The sequence below is a fragment of the Rhinichthys klamathensis genome, unplaced genomic scaffold (assembly GCF_029890125.1).
Source record: "Rhinichthys klamathensis goyatoka isolate OS25496 unplaced genomic scaffold, OSU_Roscu_1.1 h1tg000764l_1, whole genome shotgun sequence".
NCBI classification, from domain to species: Eukaryota; Metazoa; Chordata; class Actinopteri; order Cypriniformes; family Leuciscidae; genus Rhinichthys; species Rhinichthys klamathensis.
The window spans coordinates 532,137-546,282 of NW_026607165.1; the positions used below are offsets into that span (position 1 = coordinate 532,137).

Below are 14,146 nucleotides of genomic sequence, written 5' to 3' on the forward strand. Positions count from 1 at the left end.
CGGTGGAGGAGGGGAACGGGAACAGGGGGTGCATTTGTCATGGCCATATCACAAAATGTAAACATTAAATGAGACCTCCCAGTCTCACACCCCACACCCGCTCTGATCTGCGCTTCACACATACACCAATACCTCCTGCCACCCCCTTCCTGCCACCCGACCTGGTTTTATGGTCTGTGTGGAGGATGTGAGCCGGGTCTTCAAAAAACTGAAGACTAGGAAAGCTTCAGACCCAGACGGCGTTTCACCTGCCTGTTTAAAAGCCTGCGCTAAACAACTGGCTCCTATCTTCATGCAGATCTTCAGCAATTCCTAGCTGCTTCAAACGCTCAACTATCATTCCTCAAAAAACACATCACTGGTCTTTTTGTCATTTGAGAGACATGTCATGATGTGTTGGCCCACCTGAAGGACATCAAGGACCCATGCTGGATCCCCTTCAGTTACCGAGCAAACAGGTCTGGGGATGATGTAGTCAACATGGGACTGCACTACATCCTCCAACATCTCAACAGACCTGGGACTTACGCAAGGATCTTAGTAGTGGACTTCAGTTCAACCTTCAGTACCATCATGCCTGATCATCTCAGCCAACACTCAGCCACTCACATAGACTCCATAGTGAAAAAGATCCAGCAGAGGTTGTACTTCCTTCGCCAGCTGAGGAGGTTCTACAGCTGATGGGCACAGTTCTACTCGACCGTCATTGAGTCTGTCCTGTGTTCGTCTATAACTGTCTGGTTTGGTTCAGCTACCAAAATAAGACATCAGAAGACTACATCGGACAGTCAGGACTGCTGAGAGAATTTTTGGTGCCCCCCTGCCCGATCTCCAAGATCTTTACACCTCCAGAGTGAGAAAAGGGGCTATGAACTGTAAAACTCATTTTCTCTATAACTGTAAATTTGTACATAACATCTCAGAACTATTCTGTAAAATAACTTATCTGTACATTCAAATATATTATATATTTTTTCTATATTTCTATTACTGTATTGTATTGCGCTATTTGTTTATTTTTTAAATAATATTATTATTGTGTTGTATTTAATTTTTATCACCTAATTCCTATGTATGTCTTCAATATACATTCCTCTGCACTGGAAGCTACTGTCACCAAGACAAATTCCTTGTGTGTAAACATAGTTGGAAATAACGCTCTTTCTGATTAAAGTCTCTCTCTCTCTCTCTCTCTCTCTCTCTCTCTCTCTCTCTCTCTCTCTCTCTCTCTCTCTCTCTCTCTCTCTCTCTCTCTCTCTCTCTCTCTCTCTCTCACTCACTCACTCACTCACACACACACACACACACACACACACACACACACACACATAGTAAGGACACCCTATTCTTTCACTTGTTGTTTTGAAGTAATCATTGTGGACAGAAGATTGAGCATGATGACAACAATATAACTACTAAATAAAATACAGTATGGTAACATGATATTTGCATTGTTAAAAAAAACGAAATATAGGCCAACAACTTAAGTTTTTTTTTACTTTGTTTTGTTATGTAGACGAATAAAAAAATAAAATAAATGTATTATCTTCTGTCATACATCTTTTAGATTAGCTTTACGATTAGATTGGTTAACAATTGGTCCACATGACCGTTTTATATCAAGCTGTTTTTCTGTGATACTTTTTGAAATGACAAAATCCTAAAATTAACTCAACTAAATCAGTCACAGTCATTTTATCATAGCTACAATTCTTGCAAGAAGAATAACACTAGACTGACTGACTGACAACAGACTGTTGCAGTTAAAGTGCTATTTACAGAACGTTGGCAGTGGTGAAAGTTATTACAGCGCGACTGTGGTAAAATAAGTATATCATCGATATTAGGCTACTGAGGAAAAAAATTCTTACCTCACTGACTGAACAAGTCTCCAGTGGTCCATCTGGAGCAGCCTGAATGATCGCGACCGGTACACATTGTTCCTGTGCGTAGGCTATATGAAGACTCCAAAATAGCCTACTGCACTTATCTACAAGAGTGAAAACGCTAATTACACCAAAAAGTGAATTGACCTATTAATAATTCCGTATTTCATGCCCTGGTCATCGTATTTCCACGAACAAAAGGAGATCATTCAATGAAAAGGATCTTCCAACTTAGGCATTTTGCTGGAACTCATAAGTTGAAAGGTCCCAAAATCATTTTTCAGACTCTCGTGACATTGAAGGAAAAACTTGTATTAATTTATTTCCAGTTGCATTTTTCTCCGGTGCAGCATGCTGGAAAACGTGTTCATTACTCGGCGGGGTCTCCAAGTTTGGGCTATTCTTGGATACACGGTCACGTGGTCAAATAAGAACCCCCAATGTGAGTGTTCACAAGGGCTTTTCTGTTTGAGGAGGGCCCTGGGACACTCTTACGTGGATTCCTTCACCCCCCCCCCCCCCCCCCCCCACCCCCCCCCCCCCCGCTTTTTTTTTGCTCTGGCGAGTCGATGGGGTCTTTTAAAACTAAAACACGCGGCGGTAATTTAAGGATGAGGACATGAACCCGTACACTCACTGAATGAATAATTGGCAGAAACAACTGTTTGAATTTACGACGCTCCTCGGTTTCCCTTTAAATTACTTTGTAACATGGTTTCAGCCAAAAGTTTCATTAGTGGATATTTTTAAAACGGTGTAGGCCTACATACGTTTTTAAACGTCTTTCTGTAGTTATTTATTTAGATTAGGCTACAGTGTTGGCAAACATCAGTTAGTAACTTGGAGTAGCCTGCTGTGCAGTCAGATGTAGACAGGCTAGGATTTAAATGTGTTTTATTTAGTGTACTCTTGTGTTTGACTTTTCGTGTTTGATGTGTTGCTGATTTTGCACCGAATGACCCCTTAAGGATCACTGAAGTATAGACTCTTGAAATATCTTAGTAGTACCACGAGGGAGAGCCTCGAAACATTATCAGCAATAACATCATGTAACCACGTGGGGGCGGTGATGTACAGTGTTACTCACAATAATTTTTTCAATTAACTACAATGACTAAAATACTCACATTCTTAACGCTTTTGTTGTTGAATGGACCAATTGTAAACTGCAGTTGTATAACCCAAGCATATAATATATAGGCCTATATACTGATTCCAAAAGCTATACATACTGCCAAGCTGAGTCTTATCAAACCACTATGAAAGTGCCAGAGCTGTGCAGTTGAGGAACTGTAGTGTTCTTGTCTCATTTAACGTACGGTGTAAATTAGGTTTAGACCTTGGGTTAAAAGCAACCATTGGCAACCCAGCGCTGGGTAAATATTGGAAAGAAAAAACCCAGCAGGTTGGGTTGCACATCAGTTTAACCCAATGTCATCTAATTTTGACTAAAAGCTGGGCCATTTTACCTCATAAATGGTTATTATTTCCATTTTTTCTTGCAGCAAAGGTTATTTATATATTTAGTGAATTTATTTAAATTATTTTTATTATTTATATTGATAAACAAGTCATCACCTTTATTTATATAGTGCTTTTTACAATACAGATTGTTTCAAAGCAGCTTTATGGTGATAACAGGAAATTGATGCAACAAATATTGTTTTGACTGTACAGCAGCTCTAGAAGAAAGTCATTGTCCAGTTTAAGTAAGTCTAGCATTGATTCATTTCCACTGTAAAAATGATTAGTTATTAAATTGTCTAGAATGAATGGGCATTAAACAAACAACATAAGCACAGTCTAGATCAAATTTTATTCGATGGCAAGTTCATTAAAACAAAATAAAACATAGTTTGTCTTTCTTCAATGTGTGTCTGCAACTTTATCCTCTCCATAATGACGCTTTAACTTTATTTATAGCTTAAAACCCAGAACCACGTTTGTTTACATCTCTGAAAATACTTTGGAAATAGGAGAAACATGAGAGAAAATTATTGGCTTGGTAGACCATGTAAAAGCTTAAACTCTGAGCTATAATACATAATATATTTTCAAATGAACTGAAGTTTGTGAGAAGATTAAAATGACGCAAATATGTTGATGACCCATACTTTGAATCCAGTCCAAAGCTTATTTGTAATCCAAGACATAACATTCAAAAATGTGGATTGAAGATTTCTGATCTTTAAAAAAATCTTTATAGTTAAACATTAGTATTGAAACTGGGATTCTAATGAAATAGCTAATCTGTCCCAGAGGTCCCAATTTAGATGTCCTTAACAGTGACCTTGTTATAGCCCATATGATTTGCACATGAATTCTGAAATGCTGAAATTGATTCATTAATATTGAGTTGTTTACATGATATTTTCTAGTAGGCTAATTGTAATTTGTTGTCTATTTTGTATAAAATATCACTGGTATCATTTAAAATCACCATGGCAGACCCTGGGTGTCATTTGAGGTTTCTTTCCATTGTGAACTTTTTTCTTTTAATGTGCATGTCCAATTTTAGACTTATTTTCAGATTTAAGAAGATGATGAAGGGTTGGTCAAAATCCCTTGCCTCTTCAAATACATATATAATCATATATCATTTTGAATGGTTATATACTTCCTTTATAAAAATCAATAATCAAATATATTCATTATCACATAATAATTTTTATATTCTTGTGCTTGTGAAATTATATTTTCTTAAATGCATGGATGCAAGTAACCAGTTTCTTTTAGGTGCATTCCAATCTTACTTTGAGATTGCACGTAGTACACGCAGGACACGAAGGCCACGTAACCCACAAGGCCGTTTGTCTCTTTCTCTGGGATCAGTAGAAAGGTTAGAGGGTCCTAAAGGCGGCGTGGGCACATATGATTCTTCGCTGGACATATGGTCAAGCTATATTGAGCGTTACTATCAAACTTTAATTGTTGTATTAAAATGTATTCTTTGCAGTATATTTCCTTCCTTGGGAGTAAATGTCAGTGATCTGTTTTTCTCCCAAACGAGTGAATGTTTTAGCATTATGTTTTGGTATACTTAACTGATAATAAGGAGCTCAGACTCTCTTCAGCCTTGATGGGAGCTGTTATTTGCTAGTGTCTGTTATTTGTGTGTGTGTGCGTATGACATTCTATGTAGGTTCTGGATGGTCGGACCAGACACCCCGGCGCCCTTCTCTAACCTGCGAGGCCACCACAGACCTAAATCTAATGAGTGGACGACAACTATCTTGACTAATGGCGATAGGCACCCCTATCTCCTCACATGTGTTAAATTGTTTAGGCTCTTAATGTTTCTTAGCCAATGAGAATCATTCAACCTGTAAGCAATGACGTAGCTTAGACCTTGGAAATGGTATAACTGCTGTGATCTTTGTAACTGTAAGGGGGGCGGCCTACGAACTCCTGTGTGAGTCTTGAAGCTGACTTCTGCTGATGAAAATGCAAACTATCTTCAGTAAAACTTTTCTTTAATTTTTTATAATTCTGACTCCGGGTCTTCATTCTTCATATCTGGTTCTGGGTCTTTGACTGTACACCCCTTACAGTTATGGTGGAGGATGCGCTGGCAATTATTCTCGGTGACACCCCTGGCAAATCAACAAACAAGGTAGTAAGCTTTTGTTAATTGTTAGGGCTGTCTGACTGGAAGAGATTTTGAAGGAGAGCGGGAGAGCTTCACTCCGATGAGGCGAGTGAAGCTTCACTCCGATGAGGCGAGTGAAGGAGTAAGTTAATTATACTGCTGACAGTATAAGAAGTCGCTGAGAGCGTCGTTAAGGGTAACGGCAGCAGACAGCGCAAGCGAAGCGTGCTCTGTGGGGGCCCCGCTGGGCATTACTGGTGTAGCACCACCCCAGCAGAGCACGTCCCTGGGCTAGAGGTCCAGTGGCACCGTAAACCTGCTCAATCTCTTCCATCTCAGATAGGGGATCCCCGAACTTAGTGAAGTGAATCAGGCAGTTAGGGATACTAACAATAATAGGGTTGTTTGCCAGGGATGCATCAGGAACAATTCCGAGAGAAAAATTAAAAAAGTTGTGACCCAAATTGGCATGGACCAGTATATGTAACTGTGATTTTGGAGTATACTTTGCAGTTTCATCACGCAGAAGCCAAGCTGTGTTGTTCAAAGATCGCCGCCTCCATTTCTGCAATAACTTCAGGTGAGTATGAACCATGATTAAGATATGGCAGAAAAATGTAATAACTTAATCAGTAACCTGAAGAGTCCTGAAACAAATAGTGAGACAGGAAAGCAAACGCTGTAAGCAGCTGTGCTCTAAAGCCCTCACTTTAAATAAATTTGCAGAAATGATTAAGTAAATGGTAGTCAGGATTTTGATTCTGATTGGAAATTTAAACAACTTGACTGGCTACAACCAAACAAAGAAACAGAAAAATTAAAATGTTTAGCCTCGTATTGCTTACGATGATTACAAGAAGCAAGTGAAAGAAATTCTGGGTCTGGGATAATTTCCCTGGACAAGCGACTAAAGTTAAACAGGCACTTTGTGAAAACAACTTAGAATATTTTGCAGCTTATGAAAATTAATGTTCTGCCAATAATAATGATGAAGATTATGATTGGGCTATTATGATTAAATCCGCCACTGGTGGACTGTAAAAGAATACAGAGAACTGCTTAATCAGTGGCTCTGTTTACATTCCTGAATGGGACACACACTGCTTCAAGGGCGTGCTTGTTGGAGCCGTTGAGGCTGACACACGAACCCTTTTGAAGAAAAGATCTATAATACTAATTTTTAGTGAATTGATGAATACAGGTTGATGTAAAATGAATGACTCCAACAAATGTGAGTTGCAGAATATATCAAAGTAACTAAAAGGATGATTGTGTTGCAATTAAAATTTTTAAAAAGATTTTAGATGATATAGAGAGACTAATCTCACAGATGATTTACAATAACTGCAAAAGTATCACAAGCAGAGAGTGCTTGCCTCGTCAAACTTAGTGTGTGAATCCTAATTGGAGATTGATAAACTCCAAGAGAAATCTTAAGTCAAATATTAAACTATGGTTGAGAACTTGACAATTAAAATTGAGATTGAGAAATGTGAAACGTTATTGAGAACTAGAATAATTATTTTTATGTAAGAACAAATAAGCAGAAGCAGTACTGGATTAACAGTTGCTAAATGCTGATTAAACAAACAGCTTGAAAAGTTGACCATGAAAGAACTAGAAGCTGATGTTTAGTTTTCAAAAGATAAGTTTGTTATTGGCTGTAATGAAACAGTTTGCTTATCTGAATCTGATGTGTGCTGTGGCTGAAACTGCCAGTGCAACAGACTCAATCTGAGTGGAAATTCGTAATGCCTAAATTTCCTGATGTATGGGCAAAAGACAAATATAAATAATATGTTTATTTGAAACCGTATGTAATATCTGGCAAAGATGCCTTAAGCTGGGATAGAGTTAAAAGATGGTAGATAAAGTTAGACGTTCAGAGTGCAGTGTACCAGTCCCTCTCTCATTCAATGTCTCTCTCTCAGTCAATGTCAGCTAAAAGCTGTTACCTGAGTCGGTGTCATAAGTGATAATAAGCTATTTGTAGTGACATCTTTGATTAGGTTATTTTAGGACCAGTAACTTCTTTGTCTGATCTTAGTCCCCACCATGGAACGGGGGAGGGGCCGACGGAAATGTACACTGAATGTACGGTTGTGATCTAAATTCACTGAGTATAATCCAAGTAGCTAGGTTGCTGCTTTTAAGATAGTTAATGGATTTAAGTGATTAAATACTGTTGTTATTGACCTGTCTCCCTATGTGAACACTATTAGGCAATCCGAATGGCTCTGGTGACTCTTGAACGTGCCTTTCCTAAGCTCTAGAAAACAGCTGAGTTCTGTTGAAGCAAACAGCCTGTGATGGGAAAGAGCGGTCACCAGTGGGCACGAGTGGCCATCTCGATGACGGGTAAGACCTTCTATTGGCCAGACAGGGGGCAACCCAAGCCAGAGTGGATCACGTAAAGTCACTGGGCATCTCAAGATGGAGGTGTTTATGTGAGAAAGGTATGAGAGTGGAGCGGATGACTGTGAGGCCAGCAGCATCCTTTATCGTTAGGGCGGATGAGCTGTGAGGAGTTACAGACAGTCTGACCCAGAAACGTGATGTTCCTCTAATACCAATCACCAGAAACCGCATTCATTGTATGGCTTGTTTTTTTATTGTGACAAGCGTCTGCAAATATGCCAGGGGAAAACACCCTGCTGGAGATTATAGATAAAGGGCTAACAGAAATGGGCTTTCAAGAGCCAGCTGAGGCCATGAAGTGATTCCCATTAGTTGTTGTGGAGACAGTAGCAAAACTTTTTATGTACTGGTTTGCCTTATGGGCAAGGAAAATCATAGTGTTGATTTTGAACTAATAGGTCTATGACATAGTTTTAACTCCTGAAGGTCGTTAGACATGGTGGTGGCTAAAGATGAAGACAGCTTTTGTAGATTTGAGAAAAGTCTGGATAACAAGGTGAATGGTCAAAGGTTATTGTAATTAATTTAATATTACATCTTGTCTAAGTTACAGCCTTAGAAGGCTGTTGAAAAAGATTATTTATTTATAGTGAGAGAGACTGCTTGAGCAGAGGAAGGGATGGTAACTGTGTCTGTCTTTCCATTATTGGCCTGCTAGAGCAAGCTGAAGCAAAATAATGATAATGAAACAAAACAACCCAGCTGACCTTGTTAAATTCTAATGAATAATGAACAAGACATGCTTTGAAACTGGTTGGGAGACCATGTAAAATTAGGTAGAAGCTACCGGAAAATGGGAAGTTTAAAATCTTATTTAAAATTTAAATCTTTTAGCAATAATATAAAGAAAAATTAATATTGAAAATGAACAGTTAACACATGTGTGTCTAGTATGAGTGCGTATGATGGTGACAGCACTTTATGTCTTGTATGTATTAGTTTGGGGTACTATTATTTCCTGATTTTGAGGATATTGTGTCATTAACCTCTGGAATTAGTGTTTTATCATTACAGATGGGTTAAGTGAAATGACCAACTTTAAAAAAGTTGATAATTCTAAGACAATCTGATGAAAAGACAATGCAGAACATGGGACGAGGTTTAATTGGAGTGGTTTTCCAGCTCTGTCTGCTATTGGTAATTATGAATGCTTTTGTCATTTATGATATTGAACTGAATTACTCTCTGGATTAGTATTTTATATAAATTGGAATTGTAAAGAAGATTGCCGTCCATTATGGGGTAAAACTCTTGTCTAAATTCAACTGAGGGTCTAAATTTAAATAGACAACTAGGTGGGATCATAAGGATAAACGTAGGAAAAAAAAATATATATATATAGACTTGACGGCAGAGAGACAAAGTGACAAAGTGACACATTGGCTAAGTCACTATCCAAATTATCCAGAGTGAGCTCCCTCATTTTTATTGAAAGGCCGGAGGGCGAATAAAGGAGGAGTGAATATAACTTCTAAAAAGAAAAGGTTTTATTTCTCAATCCCTTAAATGTATGTATGACATTAGATGTCTAAGAAAACTACAATTTAATAAAGGTAAAAAGAGAAAGCAGCTATATGGCTGTGGGCTGGGATCTGAGTAACATAATATTTTGGTTTCTGTAAAACTGTAAAGATAAGTGGAACTGAGACAAATACTGTGAGAAGTAGTTATAATGAAAAATAAAGTTGAAGTTAATGATAAGAAAACAAGAGTATTGAAGAATTAATAAAATACCATGATTCCCCTAACGAGGGAACTTTAAGTGTCACTAGGCTGACAGTGGTGAGAGACTCGGATGCAGAAGGAACTGGCATGTAGGGCAAGATGGAAGAAATATAGTAGAAGAAAATGTATGTAATGAAAATACAATTTCTGATAGGGTTTATGGAAGTCAAATTAAGTTTAAATGGTATGAAAAAGGTTAGGGTTAGACATTGTATGATTGACAGGGATTCAAGTGATATAAGGATAAGGAATGAACAAAAGCTTTATTAAGCAAAATGGGGAACGATCCTATATTTTAGTGGTAAAATAATGACTGAAATGATGATGTGAATTTGTTTTATTTTATTTCTATTTTTGAAACAAACAAAAAAGGGTATAAGATGTTATACAATTAAAATGGTACATGCTATGTGACCGTAAACTGAAGGATGATTTCAGTAAAGACTTAAAGTGCTTACATCGATTATTATGGGTCTTAATTATTAATATTTTATTGTTTGTTGTTTATTTTTAGTTAGACAACCATTGTGTTTTAAACCTAAAGGGTCTATAAAAGGGGTAGTGAAAATAATGGATTAACCATCCAACTTTGTTTATAATAAAAGGATTTGGAAATCATAATTTTATAAAAAAATAAAAAAACTAGTGCATATATTCTGGTATTCATGATTATAGACAATGTCTTTATTTAGGATCTGAGTAGTGACTGTGGATCTAGCCCATGCTAGTAGGAATACAGCAATAGTGCTTGCTTATTTAGCCTGGCTTCCAAAGAAAAAATATGTACTTGTTTCGTAATCAGTTATGTGTTTTATAAAATTTTAACCTGACTGATAAACGGAGGAAGAATGACATTGATGTCCTGTTGTGAGTGGAAGGTGGGAGAGCCTCTTAATGGGGACTGGAATTTTTAGTATCCAGCATGTCCATGACGAGGTGAAGAGACAAGTGTGACCCGTCAGGGGAGCATGCGTCACCACTCCTCCCTTCCGTAGTGACCTCACTGGTTAGACCAGACGTGGCGGTATTGGACCCCACATTGGTCTAAAACGGGGGACTGAAGGGTTGGTCAAAATCCCTTGCCTCTTCAAATACATATATAATCATATATCATTTTGAATGGTTATATACTTCCTTTATAAAAATCAATAATCAAATATATTCATTATCACATAATAATTTTTATATTCTTGTGCTTGTGAAATTATATTTTCTTAAATGCATGGATGCAAGTAACCAGTTTCTTTTAGGTGCATTCCAATCTTACTTTGAGATTGCACGTAGTACACGCAGGACACGAAGGCCACGTAACCCACAAGGCCGTTTGTCTCTTTCTCTGGGATCAGTAGAAAGGTTAGAGGGTCCTAAAGGCGGCGTGGGCACATATGATTCTTCGCTGGACATATGGTCAAGCTATATTGAGCGTTACTATCAAACTTTAATTGTTGTATTAAAATGTATTCTTTGCAGTATATTTCCTTCCTTGGGAGTAAATGTCAGTGATCTGTTTTTCTCCCAAACGAGTGAATGTTTTAGCATTATGTTTTGGTATACTTAACTGATAATAAGGAGCTCAGACTCTCTTCAGCCTTGATGGGAGCTGTTATTTGCTAGTGTCTGTTATTTGTGTGTGTGTGCGTATGACATTCTATGTAGGTTCTGGATGGTCGGACCAGACACCCCGGCGCCCTTCTCTAACCTGCGAGGCCACCACAGACCTAAATCTAATGAGTGGACGACAACTATCTTGACTAATGGCGATAGGCACCCCTATCTCCTCACATGTGTTAAATTGTTTAGGCTCTTAATGTTTCTTAGCCAATGAGAATCATTCAACCTGTAAGCAATGACGTAGCTTAGACCTTGGAAATGGTATAACTGCTGTGATCTTTGTAACTGTAAGGGGGGCGGCCTACGAACTCCTGTGTGAGTCTTGAAGCTGACTTCTGCTGATGAAAATGCAAACTATCTTCAGTAAAACTTTTCTTTAATTTTTTATAATTCTGACTCCGGGTCTTCATTCTTCATATCTGGTTCTGGGTCTTTGACTGTACACCCCTTACAATGATAATATTTAGCATAAATGGCAAATCTGCCTGTCATTCAAGGTTTCTATTCTGTCACATAATCCACACTGCTGACGCACAATATACAAGAAATTTCCTGGGTTAATCTTACAATAAACTGGATTTTTGACCTACTTTTCTGTTTTTGTTTTCTCTCTGATTGAAGAAAGTAAACAGAAATGCAAAGAGTTTCCTTTTAATGTTATATATATCAAAATGATCATAATTATTTGTAATTTCATTATGTAGACAAAGCAAGAGCATTGGAACAAATCTGGTAATCATAAGCAATATCAAAGCAACATTTTCATGGTCATATTAAAGTAATCGATATGTTCAGATCTGCCCAGAGTCCTGCATGTCTTTTCTGTGGTGCACATGCAGAGATGCTTCTGGTTTGTGTGTCCCTGTAGACTGGCTCTGAACACTACATGATGATGAAGGATTATTGTAGGTTAATCTGCTTGCCTGCCATCTGCCTGCTCCAAACAAATTAATCCTGAAAGCAAAGCCACACTCACAAATGTAGATGAAGGTAAATTGGCAGGTGTTTCGTTTTGTGATCCACACAGCTGCTCATCTGAGCAAAATGTAATACGAAAACTGTTTCAATTCTAAATGGCAACTGGATTCTGAAACATTATTAGAATTTGCATTGTCAGGAACTTGCATTCAAAGTCAGTAATACCATTCAAAGCCACTTTCAACCATACCTATGTATTTAACTGACTTAAATTTATAACAATAAACACTATATTTATCCATATAAATGGGGGGGGGGGGTATATGATATATGATATCTATATATCATACTATATAGATATAGTATGTCTGTGTGAAAACAGTACATAATATTTGACATATTGTACATAATATTTTACCTGAATTGTGTCAAGTCAAGTCATCTTCATTTTATATAGTGTAGCAATGTAGATTGTTTCAAAGTTGCTTTACATTGATAATAGGAAATTAAAGTAAGTAAAGTAAAGATTGTTTTGGCTTTATGGCAGCTCTAAAATAAAGTTATTTTCCAGCTAAAGTTAGTTTTAATTGATTCACTTCCGTCGCAACGATCATTAGTTATTAACTTAGGGGCCGCTAACACGACACCGTTTTAACGAAAAACTCATAAGTTCTCTCTACACCAACTTTAAAAACGCGAACCTGTGGGAACGCTGATGCCGTGCACATGCGTATTCAGTTCATTCTGTAGGTATGCGCGTTTGAATATATGTACGCACTGCGCAGGCATGTAGTCCTTCCCTAAATAAACAACCCTCAACAAACTACTTGTCTGGCCTTAAAATTTATAATACAGAATTTTATCGCTTCGGCGTAGCCACGTGAACCGGAATTATCCTGACAACGATTATCTGTACAGAGGTAAAGGGAGGGAGGCCTTCACAGGGAGGGACTAGTGACACTTTAGGACTTCGTTGTCGTCGTGTCCAGACACAGGTCCTTCATCAGATGTGGATCCGGCGGACTAAACAAAAAAGTGTGTGCGTGTGTGTGTGTGTGTGTGTGTGTAGCGTGAATATGACAATGCATTTCATGTCAAAAGTTTTCTAAAAGTGGTTTAGGGGTGAGTTAAGTGAATGGGGGTTATAATATAGTTTGGACAGTATAAAAATCATTATGTCTATGGAAAGTCCCCATAAAACATGAAAACACAACATTTCTTAAAATCAGGCGATTCTTTCATAATATTTCTGCCAGTATTAATTGATTCCTTTGTGACAGATCTAGCGTTCTAAATATGGGATTTCAGAAGTAGCTACCACATATAAGAAGATGTTCTAGAACCTGTCATATCAGGTCAGGTGTTCTACTCACGAAGCCTCCTAGTGGCCATTAGCTGCAAAAAGATGGGCTTCTAAAAATGTGCCATGGGTTAAGGCTTGTCATTGGATTAGGCTCTTAGCACCTGTCTTAGCTCTACTCAATCTGAAATAAACACCCTTAGAAGAACTCTGCCGTAGCTCTCTTTACTAGTGCGCTGTCTGGCCGGCTGTAAATGCTTTGCTTTATTAGGATGAAGAATGCTATGGGAAAACAGTTTTCATCATTTCTTCTGCTAGCGCATTTCTGCTTTGGTATGTATTCATGAAAACCTTTGAACCCGAATGTGACTCAGGCGATTAAACATTCCTTTAGTTGAGTATGTTATACTGTTGACTGGTGTAGATCATCTTGACTACTGTTATGGATCTCTTTTATGTTCCTCCCTCATTTGTATCACCTTAATTCCTGCTTGATAGTAAGAGTTGAGCAAATACAGACTTGCCTGAAAGTAAACTACATCTAAATCTAAATTTAGATATAAATTCATTTCAAAAATGAATTTATATAGTGAAATAGATTTGGTAAAGCAGGTGATATTGAGGCATTTATGACGTAAGACACCTGTAATCCCAGACTGAGATAGAGAGAGGGATAGAGAGAGTCATTAGTGTTATTAC

General features: G+C 37.8%; 1 protein-coding gene across 3 annotated transcripts in view; it reads left to right on the forward strand.

Annotated features, from left to right (window-relative positions):
- The window catches only part of cdhr1a (cadherin-related family member 1a), a 52,016-nt gene that overhangs the window by 25,812 nt on the left and 12,058 nt on the right, over positions 1-14,146 (forward strand). Inside the window, exon 1 of one of the 3 annotated variants that reach the window (XM_056242882.1) lies at positions 13,511-13,780. The exons of the other annotated variants lie outside the window; for them this stretch is intronic. Coding sequence (XP_056098857.1) covers positions 13,702-13,780 — 79 coding nt within the window. The 5' untranslated portion in view covers positions 13,511-13,701. Of the gene's footprint in view, positions 1-13,510; positions 13,781-14,146 lie in introns of those variants that run through there. 3 annotated transcript variants of the gene reach the window in all.